General features: G+C 42.1%; 1 protein-coding gene across 13 annotated transcripts in view; it reads right to left on the bottom strand.

The window, feature by feature from the left end:
- Window positions 1-8681: 8681 nt before the first annotated feature.
- Window positions 8682-22487, bottom strand: part of TRIM67 (tripartite motif containing 67) — a 34792-nt gene continuing 20986 nt past the window's right edge. For 4 of the 13 annotated variants that reach the window (XM_066180437.1, XM_066180440.1, XM_066180435.1 and 1 more), the window contains 5 exons: window positions 21783-21928; window positions 18828-18966; window positions 17534-17837; window positions 10073-10235; window positions 8682-9089 (listed from right to left, as the gene is read on the bottom strand). In XM_066180437.1, the coding sequence (XP_066036534.1) occupies window positions 9024-9089; window positions 10073-10235; window positions 17534-17837; window positions 18828-18966; window positions 21783-21928 (818 nt within the window). In that variant the 3' untranslated portion in view covers window positions 8682-9023. Of the gene's footprint in view, window positions 9090-10072; window positions 10236-17533; window positions 17881-18256; window positions 18275-18780; window positions 18967-21782; window positions 21941-22487 lie in introns of all 13 variants that reach the window. The other 9 variants (XM_066180430.1, XM_066180429.1, XM_066180439.1 and 6 more) reach the window with 6 other exon arrangements.

The following is a 22487-nucleotide window of genomic DNA, read 5'->3' on the forward strand; positions in this document are numbered from 1 at the left end:
GAAGGTTATATAGGCTATTTTTATTACTCAATATGTGCTAAAGGAAACATTTCTTTTTGCAGAATCAGTTTACTGGCTGTAAGTAAAATATTAATTTAATCCATAAATTAATGGATTAATAGATATATATCTTTACTTTCATATGGAAGGAATATGAAAAAAACAATACCTTATTCACTCTGAACCAGAAGTAGGTATTCTCCAAACATTTATTGGACATAAATCTGTTTCTGTATCCTTAAGGATTATTAGTGGATAATGGAACTGCACAGTAATTTTTCTGTCCAGCAAAACTTCTTAATGTTTCAAAATTACCTGCTTTGGAATGAAAATAATATTTTTCTGAAGTTTTGTCCCAGACAAGCATTACACACTCACCTTGTATATCTCTGTAGAGATCTCCAAATAAGCACTTTGGAATAGTGGTTTGGTGGCTTGGTTGGTTGGTTTTTAAAAACAAAACCATGTAAGACTGAGCCAAATGAGCATGGACGCTCAATAGCTACTGGTTGTTCCAGTTACTGGAACTCGTGTTTGTTTTAATTCCAGGCCTCTTAAGGCTTTTCTATGAAATCTTTACCAAAACTGCCTTTTGGTGCTATCTGGATGTCAGCAGTCTGGTGTTCTGGAACAACACTGATTGTCTTCTGTAGCTAAATATTTTGTTGCTTTTAAGGTCCATCCATTAGAAATGGCAATTGTTAGTAACACTTCCAAAATGGAAAATTCAGTATTTATGAGGCGACAAAGATAAGGATAACTTGAATGACAGAGTTAGTTCTGTGTTATAAGATGTGAACTTGTTGGAACAGCTCTGGCAGTGAAGGATGGAAAACAGGAAGGAAAACAGCCCTTACTGCAGAAACTTGTTGTAGGTATACTGGTACCCCTGTGGGCTGGGAGCCTGAGCAAGGTATTCCCTGACACTACGGTCTGTGTCAGCTTGCAGCAGGTAAATAGAACAGCACATCAGGGGCTGCACCCTTCCCAGGATGGGAAAGTGTTCAGGGATAAGGAGAGCCACACCATGGACAGGGATGCTTTCTGGCACACTGCTTCCCACACACCTTCCATCTTACTTGCAGGTCCTGGAGAAGGGCTCTGCCAGCACAGAGAAGAGCAAGAGGAGGGAAAGGGCTTGGAGGGATCAAGTGCCAGATAAAAAGCAGAAGGGAGTGTTTCTGGAGCCATGTAGGAAGAGAAGGGGTGTGCAGAGTTTGGTTGCTAAATGCTGTTATCACATTTCATAGTTGCATAATTTGATTTCTTCTTACTCAGTATTGCTTGCAGATTCAAACTGGAATTAAGATTCCTGTCTGGTTACAGACTTAATGACTTATTTGACATTAGAGAAATGTCAAATCACAATGGTGTGTGGAGGTGTAACCACTACGAAGAATTTAGTACAGAGCATCAAGACTTGTTGAGGCAACAGATGGGCTTTGGATGCTGTAGGATAACCTGTATTTTGTAATTCCTGGTTAATCCTTGATCTTAGTTTTTACTGCTCACTTCTTGATAAAATTTTGTTCAGTTCACTTTGCATATAATGTGGGACTTTATGGTAAGTTAAAATGCTCACTTTCCATCTTCTCAGCTCCAAAAAGCTATTTGGAAATGAAACTTGTTCAGAATGGAGTGTAACTTTTGCAGTCGAGCTTATAAAATCTATAAGAAGTTGAAAAAAAATTAGTTCTTAAACTAAAAAGTTGAAAACTGAAATGCCACATTGACAGTGGAACGTGAGAATTTTTGGGGGAAGGAAACAAAAAGTTTATTCAAAGTTTTGGATTTTCACACTTGTTTAAGGTGTGTATGCATTATGAAAGGCTTCTGTTGCATGGAGATAGGTTTGCTTTTTCATATCATGTCTCCAATGTGTTTTGAGGTGGGAATACTATATTCTTTTGGAATGCTGTGCTCACGTAAACATGGTGCTTTCAGTCCTGTTCTGTTGCTAGACGCATCAACAACACTGGCAAACGAGAGCCTATGGTGAGCCTATTGCACCTAGTGTTTCTCTGGGCTGGCATGTGCTGGTGTACAGAGCATGCAAGTGTACCAACAACAGCAAGCTGTGTTGGTTTTGGAGCACGTGCTGATACATGAAAGCCAGTTTTGACTTTATAACATGGATTATGGAAAGAGGAGAGCATCTCCTCTTATAAGAGGGCACATCTTATTTTGTCCCTCTGTCTGCAGTTGCATAGAGGAATGAGGTATGAAGGAAGAACTGAAAGATTTCTCCTTATCTGCTCTCTTTCTCATACCTTTTCCTATGGCAGTTATCTTTATTCCCTGTTTCCCTGTGTGTTAAGCCACATGTGATTATCTTTTTTTCCCAGTCAACCCCTTTGCCATGAAGGAGTTGATGACAAGTTGTGTTTTTGCAGGAGGAAAAAAGAAAGGCTGTGTCTGATAGTGTCTCCACACTGTTGTCTGTACTTTCTTCTGATTGTTTTGGCTGGGTTCCAGTTTCTTACCCTGGTGCTGCTGTTGCTGCATCAGAATGATTTATTCTGCCTTACTGACAGACATCTGTGAAGGTTGTGTGGCTTTGTGAGTGCCTTTTTGCAGGGGCTGGGTGTGCTGGGTGTGCTGCCTCTGAAGCACTGTTGAGTCCCTCACAGGCCACATGCTTGGTAGAAGTGTGCAGCTCCAAGACTATCAATGGTCATTTCAAACCATCTCACAAAGTCTGTGTCTTCCCTGTCCTGACAAGCTTTCTGCTCAGTCTTTTACATTTACCCAAAGGGCTTTCCAATGAGAACCTACTGATGCTTATTCCAGTGTTAAAAACTTCTGGAGACCAGGTGATTTCCCAAAGTGTCCGAGGTGGGTCGCAACTATCCCAGGTGTTCTATAACCAACATAAGCCAGAGCTAGCAGAGTGGTGCTGAGAAAGAGAGGTGTTTCATGTCACTAAATCAGGATTTGTCTGATGTTGGGGCACAGATGGTTGCTCTGATGAAGGATGTTCTTGGCTTTCTCCATTTACTGGATTATTCTTGACTGTGGTAACAAAGCACTATCAACAGTAGAAGATACATGCAAACCATATGAATGCCTCATCTACGTGATGGCATAATATTTTTTAATCATAATCTGTAACAATAAATAGGGTACTGCTGGATTTGTTGGCAATGTTATAAGAATTTATTTAGAAACTGTAAAACAGGATAAACTTATATGTCAGGTTTTCCAAAAGGGTAACAATTGTAATAATACACAAAGTTTTAGTTGGACCAAAAGACAAAAAGCAGTTTTTTTCTAATTCAAAAAATACAAACGTTTGCTACAGGTACAAAATTATAAAAAGTTTGTCTTTTCCTCTTGATCTGGTGACAGACACATATAGCAGAGATGTATATTTCACCAGCTTCAAATTCATATAAGCTATGGGAATTGACAGTAAAGAAAAAGAAAAGTAGTTAAGAAAACATAGAAACAACTTCTTGTCTTTCATTTAACCGGAATTGAACTCCATTTTCTTATTCCTTTGCAGTTTTTTAGTTGCCAACATTTAAATTAGTGTTACTCATGCTTCATATAACAATCAGAAATAACAGCAGGTTTACCTCATGCATTTATTTTTAATATTCATTACATAATGTCTTTTCACCATGCTACCTAGGAAGGTTAGTGTTTTTATTGACAACATTTAAGGGAGGTTGAGGATAAAGGAATGCAATCAGGATCCAGGAATATTTCTATCTGCTACTTCACAAGGAGATGTTAGAAATTCTCCAATTAGAATTAAAAAAAATTTAATTAATTCTGCTTGGAACTGTTTGCAATAACAAATGTAACAAAAAGGTCATTTAACAGAAGGGGAAAATGCTGCTGAGTGCCTCTGTCAGTGAAACACACCTCTGTGTCCTGTATTGTGCAAAGATGCAGGAGCCCCACACATCTGGTCTCTGAGGTTTGCATATGGGCTTCTGCACCTGAGAAGACCATGTGTGTCTTATTAATGATGGATTTGTGCTTCAGGCTGCTGCTCCACTTGGCTCTGTGTGTGCAGCATTCAGTAGAGCTGGGCAGAGGAACCACCAGAAATGTTGTCAGTAAAAACAAGAAGCAGCTCACCTTTTTTTTTCTTAAAAATAAAATAAAATAAAAGGACTCTCCATCTTTGCCTGGTAATTTTCAGTGACAAGTGGCCTTTACGTTTGCAGTGTGGTTGATTTGTAACTGTAATCTCCCTTCCAAAGTTGATCTAGCAAAGATGCTTGGTGTTTTCATATTATCTTGCCTAGTTCAAAACTGAATTCTTGGGTTTGCTATACAAGCAGAATGCTGCAAAGCTGGTAAGGCCTGAGATAAGGTCTAACAACTCTTCTTCCTCATCTTTCTGTTTGTGACCAAAGGACGTACTAGATGGCACCAGAAAGCTGCTGTTCCCAGGTTGTGGAATTTTGCATCCCTTCTCACAGGGATGGGTGATCTGAACTGTGGTCCCAAAATGCACTACCTCTTGTTGGCAGTTGCAAACACAGTGTTTTTCATACAGTGGTGGTGGCAGCTAAGCCTTAATCTCATCTCTCTTACCTTAAGAAATATTATCATGTAAGAAAGAAAAAAAAAAAGCTGCATCTCACATTTCTTCTTGCTCTAGAACAACTGGGAAACTAGAGTATGGGGTGCTCTCTGCCATCTTTACTAACTATGCTTCGAGGAAAAAAAAATTAAAAATAACTTACACAGCACTACCACAGGACTCTATCACCAGCCAAGAACAAACTACAGCAATACACTATCACGGCGTTATTTACAACATGATGGAATGTTATGCATATAATAAATTACATTTAATACTTTTCCTCTTAAACTCTGATAAATGTAAGCTCATGCTTATTTTATTTATTTTTTTTCAGTCCAATATATTTTTCTCTATGTATCTTAAGTGCATAGGCAAGTATAGGAGGTGATAGTGCTGTTTGCCTATCTTTTCTATGTTTTTAGAAGCCAAATTGCTCTCCAAATTTGTAATACATCACAGTATGCTACTGTCCTCACTGAGATTTATTTTATAGCACATACCTTTCCACAGCAGAAGGAGTAAGGGATTGTCAGCTACGTGTGTGCTTATATTGACGTTAAGTCTTACTAAGAGATCTTGTGAGCTCTTTTCAAGTGGATGAGCGAAAAGAAGGAAGTGGGATTTGTATGGCATTGCATGCCTTGGGAAATCTGACAGTGCTCCTAAACTTAACAGAAATGTGCAGAGGAAAGAGCCAGGAAGAAGGTTTACAAAAGGCTGGGGTTGGGGCTCCCAGGGGTAGGTGAAAACTGAGAGTCCCTTGTTGCTCTGCAGGACAGAAAGTTTGACTGCTGTATTTATTTTTGCAGCTGTTCAGAGGTTCCATACTGGTGTATGCAGAAGTCAAGCTTTGTTTTGTTAATAAGGGGAGGACCTGCTTGTGTTTTGGTATTTTTTTTAAGGTTAAGTCAATTTACAGCTACCTCGTTGGCTCTGTACCATGGTGGATGGGATTTATGCCAGTGCAAAAGGCTTTGCTCTCCTGCTCATAAGAAGCAACCTGGCCTCTAGGAGTTGAAGAGTCCCATGACAGGCAGCTTTGTGCGGGCCCAGGTGCCAGAGGTGCTTGGAGCCCCAGAGAGCTGCAGAAATACCCTGAGGGAACAAAAGGAAGAACAGCAAAAAAAAGTGGTCCCCTTGGGTATCTATACCACTCTTCTACTCTCTGGTTTCTCCCTGGACAGTCAGCAACACAGTTTCTGCTGGGACTAAAGGCTGACTCCCTCCTAAAGAAAGGATTTGGAGGAAACAAACACTGGCTAAGAGATACTACAAATGAAGAACGCATGAACTGCTGGATTTATGATGAGATGGACCTTGGGGAAGTTGCCTGCAGAGAAGGAAACTACCTCCAGCCTGAGCAGAGCAGTGGAATGCCCTACCTAATACTGTTATGCAAAGGGAAAATTCTGCTCTGCTTTGTGTTCAGATGGTCCCTTCATGCTCTGCATAAATATTCATGTGTGGAGTTGTTAGTTTCATAGAGCAATTTTAACTACTTAAGCATTATTTCTGTTAATCAAAGTATGAAAATGTATCCAGCTGAAGTCACAAGAGTGCAGTCTATGAGGATAACTGTTTTATTGCTACAGGCCATGCCAGATGTAAGTCCTTGATTGTGTACGCAACCAACACATGCAAACACTTTGTTTAGTTTTTGACCTAGGGTAAAGTAGTCTTACCAATGCAGGTAGCCTACTTCTGACTGTATTCCTTTTAACTTATTTGCATTTCTGCTAGGTTAAAAGGAGACTATAATGGTCGCTACCCTACTTTTGTGAATGCTAGAATGCATAGAGGGCAAAAACCGAGCTTCTCTACTTACTCACTCTTCCTATCTACACACCATATATTCAGTAGAAATTAACATGTCACTCAATGTGTTCTCCTCAAGATATAATACACCAGGAACTGACACCAAAGCAACTATGAAAACAAAACCTGGGTACTGCAAACACTTCTAAAACCCATTCAGAATTAATTTTAAACATCTGGAAATGGTTGAAGATTGGAAAGATGTAAATTCATTTGAGTTTCCTTTACAGAAGTTGGGAGTAAAGACAAAGGTTCTGTCCCAAAACAAACAATGCCCTGTCTTTTTCAATACAAGTGAAAGTGGAGTGCCTTCCATATTAAAATTATCACATGATGTTTCCCAATATAAAAACTATGTGCAATTTATGTACAATATTCCCATACACTACTCTGACTGGCAACACTCAAAGCCAATGCTATGATTACAACTGCTAGGTTCATAGAAGAGCACACTCAAGAGGAAATTTGGGGTCTGGTAGCATTCTAGCTGAGGTAGGTTAAAACAGACCTGCTAATTCGAAAATCTTGCATGAGTTCTATGGTACTGAATGAAACTGAAGATTATAACACAGTTGGTCTGTGATATTCTTTACAAAACCAAGATAAGCATAGCACAGTTATTCCATTGTCTACAAGTTTACTAATACAATCCGTTCCAGACTTTAGAGGAAGTACTGATGCTTCCTCACTTAAAAGCATATGTTTTTTTTCTTTACATTATTGGTTTTATTTCCCGCTTCAGTCTTGACATTGCTGAAGGTGCACTGCTGTTCCGCAGGAGAGGTGGGCTACAGGATGCTTGGTTGGTTACAGGCAGCTGGATGGCAGACTGCTTTATGTCTGTGCAATAGCCCAGTCCTGTTCTGGGCTGTCTTTCCCTTCCCACAACGGCTGTGAGGTGGGATGACCCACGGGAGGATTCTGGCTGCTTTGCCACAGGGAAGCCTTGTCATCACTCAGTACTACCTGAGTGATGTGCTCTAGACAGAGACCAGAAGTGAGCCTGGAGCAGGATATCTGGGGGCTGGCAGGCTGCCTGAAGGCACACCTGGGCTGTTTGTCCTGTGGCTGTGCTTTAATGCAAAGCAGTAAGCTGGATTTTGGTTAGAATATTTGTTTTCAGGTTTAATAATTACATGCCTGATAACAATATGTGTGTGCGTATATGTAGACTTGAAGAGGAAAGTTTGTATAAGCAGCAGGATTTAAAGAAAGGAAATTGTACATTGATAGGATTTGAGAGTTTATGCATTTCTCGTTTGATAGCACCACACTTCTATAGGGTTAGAGTGACAAGAGTCCAAGATGTCATGGGCTCATCAAGTCTGCTGCATCTCGACCTCATGGATTGCCACTCTACACACACACACACTTGCATTTGTTAGCTGGGTTCAGAGGAAATGAAGCACACAGGCAAACCATCGTTTGGTTTCCTGTCAACTGCATGCAGGTGATGGTGCCATGGCTGTAAGAAAAGATCACTGTCAGTCAGACTCCAGTTGTCATGGGCAGGACCTGAAATGGCTGCTCGATTTCGTGGGAGATGCCAGGCACAGGTCAAGTCTTGCAAAAGATTTATGTCCCAATCCAGAAAAATTCTTAGGGACAGGTTTTGCATTACTGTTATTAATCTCAAGTGTTTCATTAGGATCAAGACATTAGCTCACAGTAATCTAATAGAAAATTAAGGCTTTAGATCTCAAAGCTACATTGGAACTACAGCTGCACAGGTTTTATGAGGATCAAGGCTGTAAAGCAGTATTTCTCAATGTGGGACACTTTGCACGTGCCATATTTAAATAAATCTCTTATCATTTCAGTTCAAAGGAAACTCCCATGCACTGTTTTTCAATAGCTGTGTTGACAACCACAATCAGATCTTCTGTAAGTGTCTCTGCAGTCATGCCTAAATAACAAACACTAAAATGCATCAAGGATGTTTTTCTTTCAGCTTTCTGTATCTGAACTTTGCATGTATCATAGTGTTAGCTAAAATGAGCCCAGCTGTTTCATGGCAGCATTTGGGAACCAATCTTGTTCTCATTGCAGATAATAATGCAATGAGATTCTAAGGGGACATCATCCTATAGCTTATTGCAGTCTAGAGCCAGAGGGAATATTTCATGGTCATTTGAGCCTCTGAATGTAATTGACAACCAGGAATTCTTGAGCATATAACCTCTGCTTCAGCTGTCAAAACATATGCTTTCTTTATTTAAGGACTTCAGGTGGCAAGGGAATCCAGTTCATCTACTGGTAAACTGCTCCAACATCCATTGTCCTTCAGTCTCACCCATGTTTTCAGCATCCCTAATATCCAAGCACAAATCCAGCCATGAGAGAGAAAATACACTCATTTAACCTTTTGTTTTACAGATGTGTTTGTGTGTGTGTGTGCACATGAGTGTACATATGTGTACAACGCAGAGTAGATATGTTCAGGTACCCATCTGCAGTTGAGTGCCAGTCCAGTGGATGTGCTTGCTATGGCTGTTAAATTGAAAATGGAGTGGCCTAACTCTAACCAGCTGATTATTCGGTGAGCAGCATGCTGCACAGTGTTTTAAGTCAGGGAAGAGGATGCTTTTTTACTGACCTACTGAAAAGTGCCAAAACACACTGAGAAGGCTTACAGAATCCAGCACAGTGTCAGACGGGGACTTCATTAGTTGTTGGGCAACTTGGGCTGTTTTACAGATTGTGGCACCTCCAGTCCTGTGTGCAGGGTCACCTGCATAAAGAAGAAATAACATTAGATTCAAAACTGAGACATCCTCAGCAAAGAGTGTTCATGAAGGCAAAGTGCAGGTAAATGACATGGACAGAGCTGTAGGACTGCAGGTCCAAGTTTAAATCAAGACTATTCATGGAGATGATATCTAGGCTTTGAAACAAACAAGTCTCCTTCCCCCTTCCCTCCTGAATACTTTGGGACCGAGAAGCCAGGTGTCTGTACCTTTTCCCAAATCTAGCCACCAGTTATAGGTATCCAGAAGTGCTGCTTGCTAGGTACAAGGTGGATGGGATCCCTGCATGATGGACCCCAAGTGCTTCAGGACAGAGGTCACGCAGTGGAGCCCATGTACGTGATGAGTATTCCACCCTGGCTGTCTCGGTCCTGCCTGATCTAAGCTGACCTCCTTCAATCCTCAGGCTCCTGGGTATTTCCACAGGTTCTCTCTTATACCACACCCAGCTTCTAGCCATAAGCAGTGATCTTGAAGTAAAAATGCCTTCTAGTTAAAGACAGTTCCTCAAAGAGTAAAACCTCTTACATACAGAGCACAAGAATGATGTGCTGACTGTTATGCTAATTCTCTGACCTATGTTGCCTTTGCTCTCCTTACCACTGTGCTGCTCATACTTCAGTCATTTGCCAATGTTAATTATCTCCAAACATGAGATCTAGAAGGAATTAAGATGGTTTTTTGTCAGACTGGCTGGGGAGAACTTTAGAGACACTGCTTTTCAAGTGGAGCATCACAGGAAAATCAGATCAGGAATTAGTGCATGCAGGTACTTCTACTTGTTTTACGGCATTACTCTTCCCATTGCTCAGGCAAGGCATAAGTGAAATGTAGTCCAAAAAGAGTGAGGAGCCTAGATGTAAGCCTGAGAAGAAAAGAAACCCTATCTGTACTGACTACCTACAGATGATGCTTTCAGCTCCTTTAGCTGGAAAGGGCAAGTGGGGCTGGACTGTAGGAGATTTACCTGGACGTTTCGATTGAGGCTTAGTGCAGGCATGAAGACACCCTCGATATTTTCAAATGCTGGAGGCCCCTGCTGCTGCCCATTTATGTAAAAGGTCAGGTTGTGCTTGTTCAGGTCCAGGAGAACACCAACGGTGGCACCTTTAGAAACTCCTCCTTCAGTCCTAGGGTACAAAGGGCACATTGCTGGTGAAGGCAGAGGGCTACATTATGCTGCTCTCTTGTCCTGGGTTGAAGTATATCCTATCACCATCTTCATGAACTGTTGAAACCAGGTGAGGCAGTGCTCTCTGCCTCCCCCACTCTGGATTATCTTCTGTTAATGGGCCCATCAGCACCTTTGCCACACGATTCACAGATAACCCCCTCCTGGACTATCTCCTGTTAATGGGCCCATCAGGCCTTATCACATGACTCACCATCCCATTGTGAGATGCTCCGCCCAGAAGGAGGAACCAAGCATTCCAGCCTGGATATAAGCTGAGACTCTGAACACCAGAGCAGCATTTACCTACTGGACTCCCAGAGGACAAGAGCTACTGCTGGAACTTCAGACCCATTATTTCTACAGGATCACCGCTTCAACAGAACCACTCTGCTTGGACTGCTACCACCATAGGGTGTCAGGTTGTATTCTGTCTTTGTCAGTGTTCTTGTACTACTGCATTTATTTATTTATTTTAATATTTATCCTATAAAATTATAATTCTAACTTACGACCTCCCACTGGTTTGGTTTCAAACTAGTACATCACTCTAGGACAAGCCAGCCTTACTAAAGGGAGCATGGAGCAGCACAGGGAAGTGATTATCCCTGAGGCATTTGGCGATGACTGATCTACAGCTTTATCTGAAGCACGTGTACCACAGCCATGGGAGTTTAATGAGGGGATCCCAAAGAGAAATTAGATCCACCTCTCCTGTAACTGCAATTTAAGAGGTGAAAATGGGTTCCAGAGCTAACAGGTCCCCTCAGCTAATGACCATCGGAAGGTGAGCCAGTGGAGTCCTGGAGACATGGCACCTCTAAGTATCCCTGTCACAGTGAAGTGATGCATGGCAGGAAACGAAAAAGCAGGAAGCTGTTTTGCTAGATGTTCATTTCTAATCAATATGCCTGCTGATGGCTTGAGAGAGAGACTTTCAGTTTAACTACTCACCTTGTCATGCTCTAAAGGAGCCCAGATTTCCAGAGCCCAGGGAGCCAGCAGAGCTACAACACACAGTGGTTTTTGGGTGGAAGTTGGGACTGGTTAGGCCTAAGTGTAGTTTCTGGTTGACGAGGGGCTCAGCTACAGGACTGGGAGATGTCTCAAGGGTGCAGGCACAGTTATTAATACCAGTGATAATTGGTTGTGTCAGGAGCAGCTGCTGAGAGCTGCTGTAGTGTCAGAGCTTGCCAGGACAGACTCAGCCAGCCATTACACGCTTGAGCAATTTGACATTAATGCACTTTGACATGGGGGTTAGTCAAACTCAGCATTACTTTGGAGCACACTGAGCAAAAATATCCACTAGATATGCAGATTGGCCACAGGCACTGTTGTTCTGCTGATATCGTGGGGCTCTGCGATGGATTTACAGCACGACACAATTTGTTCAGGGTAAATCAGATTTCAAATAATTTGCAGTAGGAAAGGAAGCAGCTGTCTTTTGTCCTGTGCACTCGCCTCAGGCACACAACGTTCACAAGATTAATGGCATTTTATCATAAAATTTATCACAATAGGTAGGCAAAACATAAAAAAAAGGGGAGAGGGGATAGGAGTATGATTAGGAAGAATATAGTGAAGGATAAGAAATTTTCCTCTTGTCCACTAGGTGTCACAAACTGTTTTCCTTTAGACAAAATGTGGCACGTGGCACTTCACCTGAAGGTAGATTATAGAAAACTGTTGTGACTTCTCCATATAAAGCTCGTCAAACAATAATAGTATAGCTAAGAATCATGGATTGACTCTGAGAGGTGTTAGATGTGAAAATCCACTGTTCTCAGATTTGTCTGATTTGATTTCTGGTCCGGTAAGTATTAATAGGTTTCTCTCTGACCTCTTCTCCAAAACCACAAAATATATTTTCCATCAAAACTTAAGATGCTCACCTACCCTGAGTATGTCACTATATAAACTGCTTTTATTAAAAGCTCTCAATCATAAAACTCGCTATGAGATTGTGAGAAGCAACAGTACTATAATTTGGAGCTATTTACAAGTAGATTACTTTCTTTATCCCTGTGTTTCGGAACAGTTTTTATTGTAGGCCACCACATTTTAGATCCTGCTTAAAATGGATTTTATTACATCCTTTTAAATGACATTGTTTCTCTAAGGGAAACAGAAACAGCACTTTGTATTTTTGAGATTATGATGTTCTCTCCTATATGACAAGCTAATTTGTTTCTTGTGGGCTAATTGGCTGGGTGCTGCATGGTGACATTGAGTGACTCCTCTGCAGCCCCTGGGGACAGCTCCACTGAAGAGGAGACAGATTCTGCCTGCAGATTCCAGCCAGGCAAGGGCAGGACCCAGCTGAGGCCCCTACATGAGCCACAGGGGTGTTGGGGGCAGAGCAGAAGGGTCGGGACCTTCTCCCTTTATTCCTGCCCCAAGTTCTGCAGGAATTCATCAGGTAGATTGCCCCATTCCTACCCTGCCATCTCCCCACAGTGAGAAACTTGGTCTGGCAGGATTAAGGAAGGATAGAAGCAGGCAGGAGCTCTTCACCACACCACTGTAAGGGAGGCTGGACTTCCTCTGGGGCTGAACAGCTGCTCTTACTCAGCATCCCATGCCTGTCTTGGGAACAGTACTTTGAGGACTCCAGCACTTTTTGGACTATTTCCTGGTTGATTTCTCCAGGAGGAGAGCTGGAAGAGTCTGTTTTATGAGAAAACTTATGCAATACATTTGCTCATTCTTATGTACACCATTTAGACAGCATTACAGGATAATTTTTCTAATAAATACTTTTGTTGTGGTAAAAGAAGCCAGATAGATCAAGAGGCTCAAACTGATATTGCTCCCTCCTGGTACACTTCTGTGGCTCCATGTAAAAAACCTGCTCCTTTACTGTAATGAATTTTTAAGCTACTTAACGACACTTACTCCACACAACCCCAGCAACCTTTCATGTGAAAGGAAAATAGAACTTTTTTGTTGCAATGCTCCCTTAATAAATACTTAGTATTTTTTAAAGGACAATCCAATTCTGGAAATAGGCAACACTGTTTCATTTTTTCAAGTAAATCCCATTTGTCCTGCACATTTTGATTTCTCTGTGCAACAATAAGTCCTGAGTGCAGAAGTGCTGAACAGAAGCCTGGAAGGACAGAGTACAGAAAGGAGAATTTGGCTACCATGAAAAATGCCATTGCCTGTGGCAGTAGAGGCTGTTATTCCAAGATGCTTTCAGTAACAGCTTGGACAATGTGCAGAATACGATTGCATGAATTGGCTTGAGGAATTAAGAAGAGTAGTTTCACTATTATTTAAAAATAAATCTTAACAACAATTTATGAAAAATTTAATAAACTTAATACTTAGTTCAACTCTCCATTAACAATACTTCACGTGCTAGTTTTACAGCATCTTAACAACTTCGTGATACCTATCACCAATGATAGCATTTTTCATTCAATTGTAGCATTTCTGTGTGATGAAAAAACCTGCTCTTGAGATCTCTGAAGTCAATGAAGAGACTCCCCTGATTGCAAGGGACTTTTAAGACTAAAATGCAAATACTCTAGATTTCGACTTTCTGTTGTTTTTCAGTATAAAATATTTCAGTGTGATTTACATCTTCTTCTTTCCATAAACATGTAGTGGCTGGAGTATATTGCCTGTAGCACCTGGTAGTCCTGCTTTGGGAACTTTGCCAAGGAACAGATCTATTGCATTGAATGTCAGTGCCTCTTGTTAATGGGCATAGAGCACCTCTCAGAATAGTTTGGATAGGAAAGGACCTTTAAAGGTCATCTAGTTCAACCCCCCCACAAAAAGCAGGGACATCTTCAACTAGGTCAAGCTGCTCAAAAGCCCATCCAATCTGATCTTGAATGTTTCTAGGGATGGGGCATCCACCAGCTCTCTGGGCATCCAGTTTCAGTGTTTCACCACCTTCACTGTAAAAAAATATCTTCCTTATAGCAAGTCTGAATTTATCCTCTTTCAGCTCCAAACCATCACCCCTTGTCCTAGCACAAGAGGCCCTGCTAAAAAGTCTGTCTTCATCTTCCTCATAAACCCCCTGTAAGTACTGAAGGACCACAATCAGGTTACTCTGGAGTTTTCTCTTCTCCAGGCTGAGCAACCCCATCTCTCTCAGCCTTTTGTCAAAGGAGAGATGTTCCATCCCTCTGACACTTTTTGCCCAGGATATAGTTGTCCTTCTGGGCTGCAAGTGCATGCTGACAGATCATGATCAGCCTCTCATGCACCAGTATGCCTAAGTCCTTCTTGGCAGGGGTGCTGTCAGTCCCTTTATCCTCCATCCTGCCCTGACCCAGATGCAGGACTGTGTACTTTGCTTTGTTGAAGCCCATGACATTACTACAGCCCCACTTCTTGACTTCGTCCAGGTCCCTCTGGGTGGCATCTCATCCGTCAGGGTGTGTCAACCACACCACTCAGCATGGTGTCACCTGTGACCTTGCTGAGGTTGCACTTGATCCCACTCTCTATGACATTGATAATGACATTAAATAGGATGGGCCCCAGCATGGACCCCTGAGGGACACCACTTGTCACCAACCCCCATATGAACATATAGCTGTTGACCACTACCCTCTGGATGTGACTGTCCAACCAATTCCTTATCCATTGGACAGTCCATCCATCAAATCCATGTGTCTCCAATTTGCAGAGAAGGATTTTGTGGGGGACCATATCAGGGGCCTTACAGCAGTGCAGATGGATGTTGCCCATAGCTTGTCCACTGCTGCAGTGACTCCATCATGGAAGGCCAAGAGGTTGGTAAGGTAGGACTTGCCCTTGGTAAAGCCGTGCTCACTGTCTTGAATTACCCCCTTGTCCTCCATGTGCCTTGGCAGAGCTTCTGGAAGGATCTGTTTCATGATTTTCCCAGGCTCAGATTTCTGGGAACAAAAAGACTTAAAGGTGTCTCCCAAACTTACATCTTACATCTCTTCCCTGAAGTATTTTCTTAACCAGTTTCCTCAGCCCTCTATTTCTGAATGCATTAGAGTCTTCTGTTCATGGCCCCTTCAGCATTACAGAAGTCATGCTAGATCCAATTTTGCACACGGTAAGTGAAAGGAGCAGAAAAGTCCTCTAAATGTGATAGGTCACACAAATTAGTCTTTCAAACTCTATCTCAGGTTATCCTGAAAAGTAGTCATTTATTAATTACCCTCAGTTATTCTCATGAAGATTAGAAAGCAAGAAACTATTACTAAGGGGTAACTTCCATCACAATAACATCCCAGAGGCTAAAAGTTGACAATGAATGCACTTTGGATTGTGATACTGTGCTGTCATGTACTCGTGTCCAGTGGGGAAAAACAAACAGGCAGCAATAACTGTTTCCACAAGACTATTACAGCTAATGAGTTAAAAAACTGACCTAGTTGACTGTTACAGTTAAAAATATAATGCCTAGACCTAATTTCATTGAAGCGCATGTGATTTCATAAGACTACATGCCCTTTGCGAGTGTACTTCCCTTGAACAGATATTCCATGGGTCTTTCCATGCCTTCCACATGCCTTTGTGTTTTATCAGGTAAAAACTGGGAAACTATCATCAACAGAAAGCACTTTGTTCTCCCGATTAAGCAGGACAATTGGAAATCCTAAGTGTTTGCATTGTTTGTGCCTCCCAGAAAAAAGCTTTCGCTTAGCTTGTGTGTTGCTTGCCGGGAGGAGCATGCCGAGGACCAAATCCACAAAATAGGTTTCTGGGACAATGGTGCACAGAATGGTTGCCAGCTTTTTTCCAGAAAACATAAGCTGTTCCACAGAGCATTAAAATTAATACAGCTTAACATTACTTCCGCCCTGAATTGAATCAAGATGTTAAAGGGACAGAGAACTTTTTGGTATATTTATTATACTGATGTTATTTTACTTTAAATTGTCTCAGGACATGATCTAAGGCCTTTGGACCCATGGAAAACAATCCAAGTGACTTCAGATAGCTTTTGATCCAGCTACAGGGTTCTTCCACCTGTCTGTAATGAACTGCAAAATCAAACCATGTTTCAAACAAAAATTCCCAGCAATTGCAGTGTACTTACTTAAAGCACAGGAATGCTGTAGAGTATAAATGACTATTCAGTGGGAGACATTACAATTACCCTTAGGATACAGTGCATGTTGACACAACCTTATCTCTTTAAGGAGACACCTGCATTTCAGTGTTTTAAAAATCACTGCAAAAAACTTTGTTTTAATCATTTGGTATAACAGAAAAACCATCTGAGATAGTGAGAGTGGAAGACCAGCTGAGACAGTCAGTAGAAAACTAAATCAAAGCTGATTCCAGCTCTGCCCACAGGTCTCCTGCATTTCTTTAGTCAGACACTTTACCCACATACCAATCTCCCATTGTGATTGAATAGGTATACAAATACACTATTTCCCTAAATAAGCAAGGGACTTAGGATCCTCTTCAGAGGAGATCTTCTCAAGGGTCTCAGTACCCAGCTGACCTTCAGCTGAGCTTGGCCCTCTCATGGGACACAGAAAGAGAGCAGTGCAGTTCTGCTCTAATACCTTCAAGCAACTTTAACCATGTGCCCCTGCACAATCTGGCATCACTTCAAAGAAACAGAAGCCAGCACTAGGTAACTATCCTGAGTGCTGAAAGTCATGCAACCGTGTCAGCACAACACAGGATCTGTGCTGACAGTTGTTCTCTCTGTGTGATCCATCCCTGGAGGTACCTGTAGCTAGAACATGTCCCAGTTGGTTGTAGTAGTTGAGGTGCTTTTCAAAGCTCTTCAGTACAATGGCTCAGTAGAACGAAAGCTGTCACTTAGCCCTCACTGCCAAACAGTCCCTGTATCCAGATCCACCTCAGTGTGGCCTACAGCAAAACCCTTAATAGCTGTCAGAACGGAAACAAACACCCGCGGCCTAATTATCATACAATCTGCATCCAAGATTCCTCCTAATGAGGAGAATCAACCACCTTTCTCCCTCCAGACATGACAGAAGTCCTGCATCCCACCGTGCTGTGCCCCTGTCTGCTGATGTGGGTGGGACATGCAGTAATGGGTTTAAGTCACAGCAGGGGGGATTTAGGCAAGATCTCAGGGAAAGATTGATAACAGTGAGGATAACAAACAGCACCTTAACAGACTGTTAAGGTGCGATCACTGTCACAAGTGATTTTTAAGAAGGAACAAAATAAGTACATTTAGCCAGAAGCTGGGCTAGAGACACCTGCCTCTGATGTAGAAAAACCGCCTGTGAGGAGAGAAGCCCTCAGGCAGGCAGCACTCACCGATTGGTGTGGGAATTGCAGTGCATGAACCAGCTGCGGTTGTTGTCCACATACATGGCCCAGGCCTTGTCGTCCTTGCCCAGCATCATGTCCTTGACCACGTTGATCCTGGCGATGCCGAAGGCTGGGTCCGGGTGGTTGTCATAGCGATCCACGTGCAGCTCCCAGTAATGCACGCCCTTGGAGAAGGCTGCGGTGCCCAGAACCACTCGATCGTCGTAGCTGTTGCAGGTGGCAGTCTGGTTGTCATTCGACAGCACTATGTCTCTGTGAGCTGAGGAGGGGTCAAAGGTGAACCATGCCACTGTGGAAAGGGAAAAGGAAAGGTAGGATTGCATCAAGAGGGGCTGTGTCCAGGCATTGCCCGCTTTACTTCCATAAGAAGGATAAAATTCTGCCTTATAAAGAAGGATAAAATTCTACCCCACTGCACTCTGAGGTAATAAAGGCCATCTTTCCTTGCCACTGTAGGCAGCTACACAAGATTAACCGGAGCTGGTACCCTTCTGCTCTTCAGCTCAGAAGTGCTTTGCGTTATTTGCGCTTGTTTCCCTGAAATTTAGCTGCTAAGGGTAGTGACATTCTGTCCACTTTCAGGAACAAGAAAGTCACTGAGGAGAACGAGAAAGTCACAAAGGCTTCTCCATGACATGGAAACTGCTCATGTAGGTGAATTGATTCAGGATCACCTTTAATGGAAATAGAGATTAGCTGTGCCTATGCTGGTTAGGATTGACTTCACTAGTTTGTCAAAGTGAAGGGGTCTTTTTACAAAAGGAAAAAAATCCCCAAAAGCTCCTAAAGTATAAATATTTTATACTGGCCTATTTTGGCAACACAGCATAAAAGTGGAAGTGATAATAGCAAGCACTTCTTGATTCATTACAGAATCATTAATGAAGATGAACTTCCTGTAATGTCTGTATGGATGTCAAGTATAATTACAGAGGAACATGCATGAATTCCCATCTCTGTATTATCAAACCTTGCAGGGAAATTGAAGCAGTAGCGAAGAAAAAGACAAATCCACGAGATAAATGGAGAAAGGGAGACAGAATGGGACAAAAAATATCCCATGAGTTGCATAACTGTTTCTGTACACTAAAGAAAGTATCTTAGTTAGATATTAGACTTTTACAGCCAACTAAAGTCACACAACTTGAAGCCTAAAGTGTTACTGATAATGGAAAATGCCAGTAGGTGTCAAACACATTTATGGGTGTAAAGGGACAAAAGTGTCTTGCCACTGAGACCTGCAGCTTTTCATTTAGAAAGTGGCAAAGCCCCAGCTCACCATCGGACGTCTGTAAAATGACTGTCTTGCTGTAAGGACCAACGCCTGAGGAGTTGAAAGCCTTGACTCTGGCATTGTAAGTGCTGTTGAAATGAAGGCCGTCAATGGTGCAGAGAGTCTCCTTGCCAACATATACTTCCTAAACATTCCAAAAAAACCAAGAGAGAGAGAATGAGGGACATAGTTTAACATAGTTAAGATTTCTAAATACAAGCCAAAAGTGAATAGCTTCTCTTTGCTTCCCAGGATGTATGAGTGATGCTGAAGTACAGACAGCCACAGCACGGGAGACATCAAGGATGGTTAGCACTGGATAAACTAAGGTGAAGATGAAGCTGGAAGAGTAAAGCAATAAAGGGCAACACAAAAAATCTCCATGCTCATCTTATTGCAATATCTACTCCAAACGACTATTTTGGAGACTAGTCCCAGTATCTGACACACGGTGGCTGTTATTTTATCTAAGACAAAAAATGAGGGCATATAAGAATAAAAAAAAACCAAGTGCAATTTTGTTCTGTTGGAAAGGTTATCTCATGCCTAGGTTAAAATATAATTTTGAAAACTGAAAACGCAGATCCAGAAGAAAATTATCTCCTAAAAATTAGGATTACATGCACCACATGATGAAACAGTAACTAGACAACAGAGACATCAAAAAAAGTCTTCAAATGTTTGTTATACAGCAAGTACTTCTGTAATGTGAAATACTTCAGAGGGAGGAACATGTAGGCAGACCATTGAGGAGGATCAGATTATGCAGGCTATGATGAACTGAAAGAAGCCTCGAAAATCCTGTCTTGGCAGCAGGTTGAAAGATAATTCTTTTCCACCTCTGACTTCTCTGATTCTGTGAAATCTGAAGGTTTACGGTAGCAAAGGCACCAAAGTGCTTAAAACTGTCATTGAGCAAACAACTCAGATCCCAGTTCAGTTAAGACTTAAGTAACGCCTAGAAATAGTTCTGATGATTAATAGTTCTCTTTCATATAAACCCAAAAGGATGCGATAAGAAAGGAATTGCTTAAGTTTACAGCAAGACGTGTTTGTTGTCTTTGCTGCTATGGTGGCTGCTACGAACAACAAAATCTTTTGCGTCCTGAGTTAGCTGGTGATCATTCATGGAGACAAAGAAGAGTTTTAATAGAATAACTTAGTTTACCTCCATGTGATAAGATATGCTGACTGTCAAAAAAATTTGTATCTGTTGAACAACTCTCACGTTTTCTAATCCACTTCATTTTCCCCACTGTTCACTGCTTCGGTTTATGCAGGTTGATGCTCTCTGCTTCAACAAAGATGTTCTTTAAATCCACCCATCAAATACTGATAAAATGCAGTCAATGTCTTCGCTTTCAGATACAGAATTCTCCATTTTAATGATCAGCAAACCCTTATTGAAAGAGCGTTGCTGAGAAGCCTGCCTTTTATCTTTTAATGGGTAAAACTGAGGATGTTTCTACCACAGCAAGCAGACCATTCGCCTTAGAAGTTATCACCTTACAGTTTTAAGGATTGAGATGGTTTTGTATATTTTTCTAACCTAAAATCTTAACATGGCACTGCTGGCAGTCCACTTTTGTTACTTTGGCAGTAACAAAACTCACCCACACAAATGAGCTTGGATATGCACCAGCCTGAAATCTTGTTATTCGCAAGACATGAACACCACTTTAAAACGTTTATCCTGGATAAACTGGATAAAAGATACTGGAATTGTAACACCTTATTCTAACTCTTCATTCATCACACACTGATATATAACCCTCTTACCTACTAACATTGACTGTATTGGCAGCTCTCAGCCATTCACAAAAGGACCTTTTCAGGTAATGGAAACCAGGCTCTTCAAATCCCTGTGAAATTTTACCTGGACCAAGGAACAGAGGAGGTCTTCCAAAAACCACAATGCCCTCTTCAAAATGGCCTGCCAATATTGCTGCCTCTTCTAATGAGGGGTGTTCCAATCAGGTACCTTTGCTGGCTATGGGTGTAGTAGTTTGGCAGTTCCTTACGTGGATCCACGCCAGGACATTTTCAGCTTGAGAAATCTTTAGGTTTCCAAGGAGGAGCCAGTTTGCAGCTCCCGAAGAAATGCCATCATGTGTTTTTGGCAAAATTCCCCATTTGTGAAGAGAGCAGCTGTACTCCACAATGATCTCCAGATGCTTTTGAGGCACCAGCCCCTAGGGAAAGCACTGGGCCAGCCTGGTCCTGAGCAACAGGAGCATGAAGCCTGCCTGAGGAGGAAGGACGAGGACATGGCTGGAAGAAAGCTGATTGAATTGCTTCTCTAGTTTGTTTATCAGGATGTGTGGAAAAAGTATGGGAGCCCTTAAGCACCCTGCAACCAGGAGCATCACGCTGTAGCATCACCCTGAGGATTTGGAAGGACAGCACTTGGGAAGCCTTTCCATATTTATCAGTTTCATCACAGCGTGACAGTGGAAAAAGCTTCCACCAGCCTGGTCTCATGCACTCCCAGGGGAAAGATTTCGAAATCCTGTATTTTTATGAAGGATTGTACTTTTTACTCAGAAAATCAGGACAGACTAAGCTGCATTTCTGTACCGAGAATGTCAGCTGTTGAAACAGGGTGCAATGAACAGATGAGAGTAGGGGCTTCAAAGAAATTTCTGGTTTGTGCAATGAACCACCTCCAGCTTCTGCAGGCTTGTATGGGATTTTCTACTCTGGAATGCACTAGGGATACCTCAAGGCTTTCTGTGCAAGAGCCCTGAAAATAACCTCAGACAAACTTCCTACCTAAGCCAGAGGTCCTTCAGTTAAGCAGCATCCGCACTGCTTTCTCCACCAACACAATGGAATTAGGGATGTTTTGACAACTCACATCTTCCCTACCCCTCTCCCCATCCTCAGACAGAAAAAAAAATCCATATCTGGAGGAAACTCACATACAAAGAAACACAAATAAATGTTGAATGAAATTCTCACTCGGAATTGGCCACCATCTCCATCATCAAGTTCCAAGATATAACCTTCCACTGGGTTGTGGCTCAAAGGTGGCATCCTCCAGGCCAATGTCACACTGTTGTTCCTGGTGCAACACTTCTCCAGCTGCAGTAATGGGACAGGTGGCACTGAAAAAGGAACTGGGTACAGGTTAGTGTCACTCTGGCCTACCCCATTAGTCTGTGCCGTGAGCAGTATGGCAACTGCTCACCTCCTTCCCCTTGCCAGGGAGCCAGTGTTTGTTAGCAAGAGAGTCCATTCTCTTCCTTGAAACAAAAGGCAGTAAAATTACATAACAAAATGTTGTTACCCCATTAGACAAATCATTTCACTGAAAGATGTAAACAGAAACATATCTGGACTTGATTGTCGTGTCTCATAAGAACTAGAGTCTGGGGAATGCATGTGTGGTTTTCTTCCCAAGAGTCATTGTCTGGAAGAATTCTTCTTCACATCAGAGCACCCACTGTCCCCAAAAGGAGGGGCAGGGGGTGTCTCAGGCCATAGGGCAGCATCGCAGACGCAATGCTGCCAGGGAGCCCAATGTATTAACAAAGAATTGGGCTATTAACAAGCAGAGCAGCCACTCCTCCCAGCACAGCTGAGAGACAGCAGGAACTCCACCAAAAGCAGGAAAGTAATTCTTCACTACAGTTGTGGGGGGTTCTAAAAATCTAATTTACCACC

This window comes from Chamaea fasciata, unplaced genomic scaffold (assembly GCF_029207755.1).
Source record: "Chamaea fasciata isolate MVZ Bird 193981 ecotype frontalis unplaced genomic scaffold, bChaFas1.0.hap1 SCAF_3, whole genome shotgun sequence".
Classification (NCBI taxonomy): domain Eukaryota; kingdom Metazoa; phylum Chordata; class Aves; order Passeriformes; family Sylviidae; genus Chamaea; species Chamaea fasciata.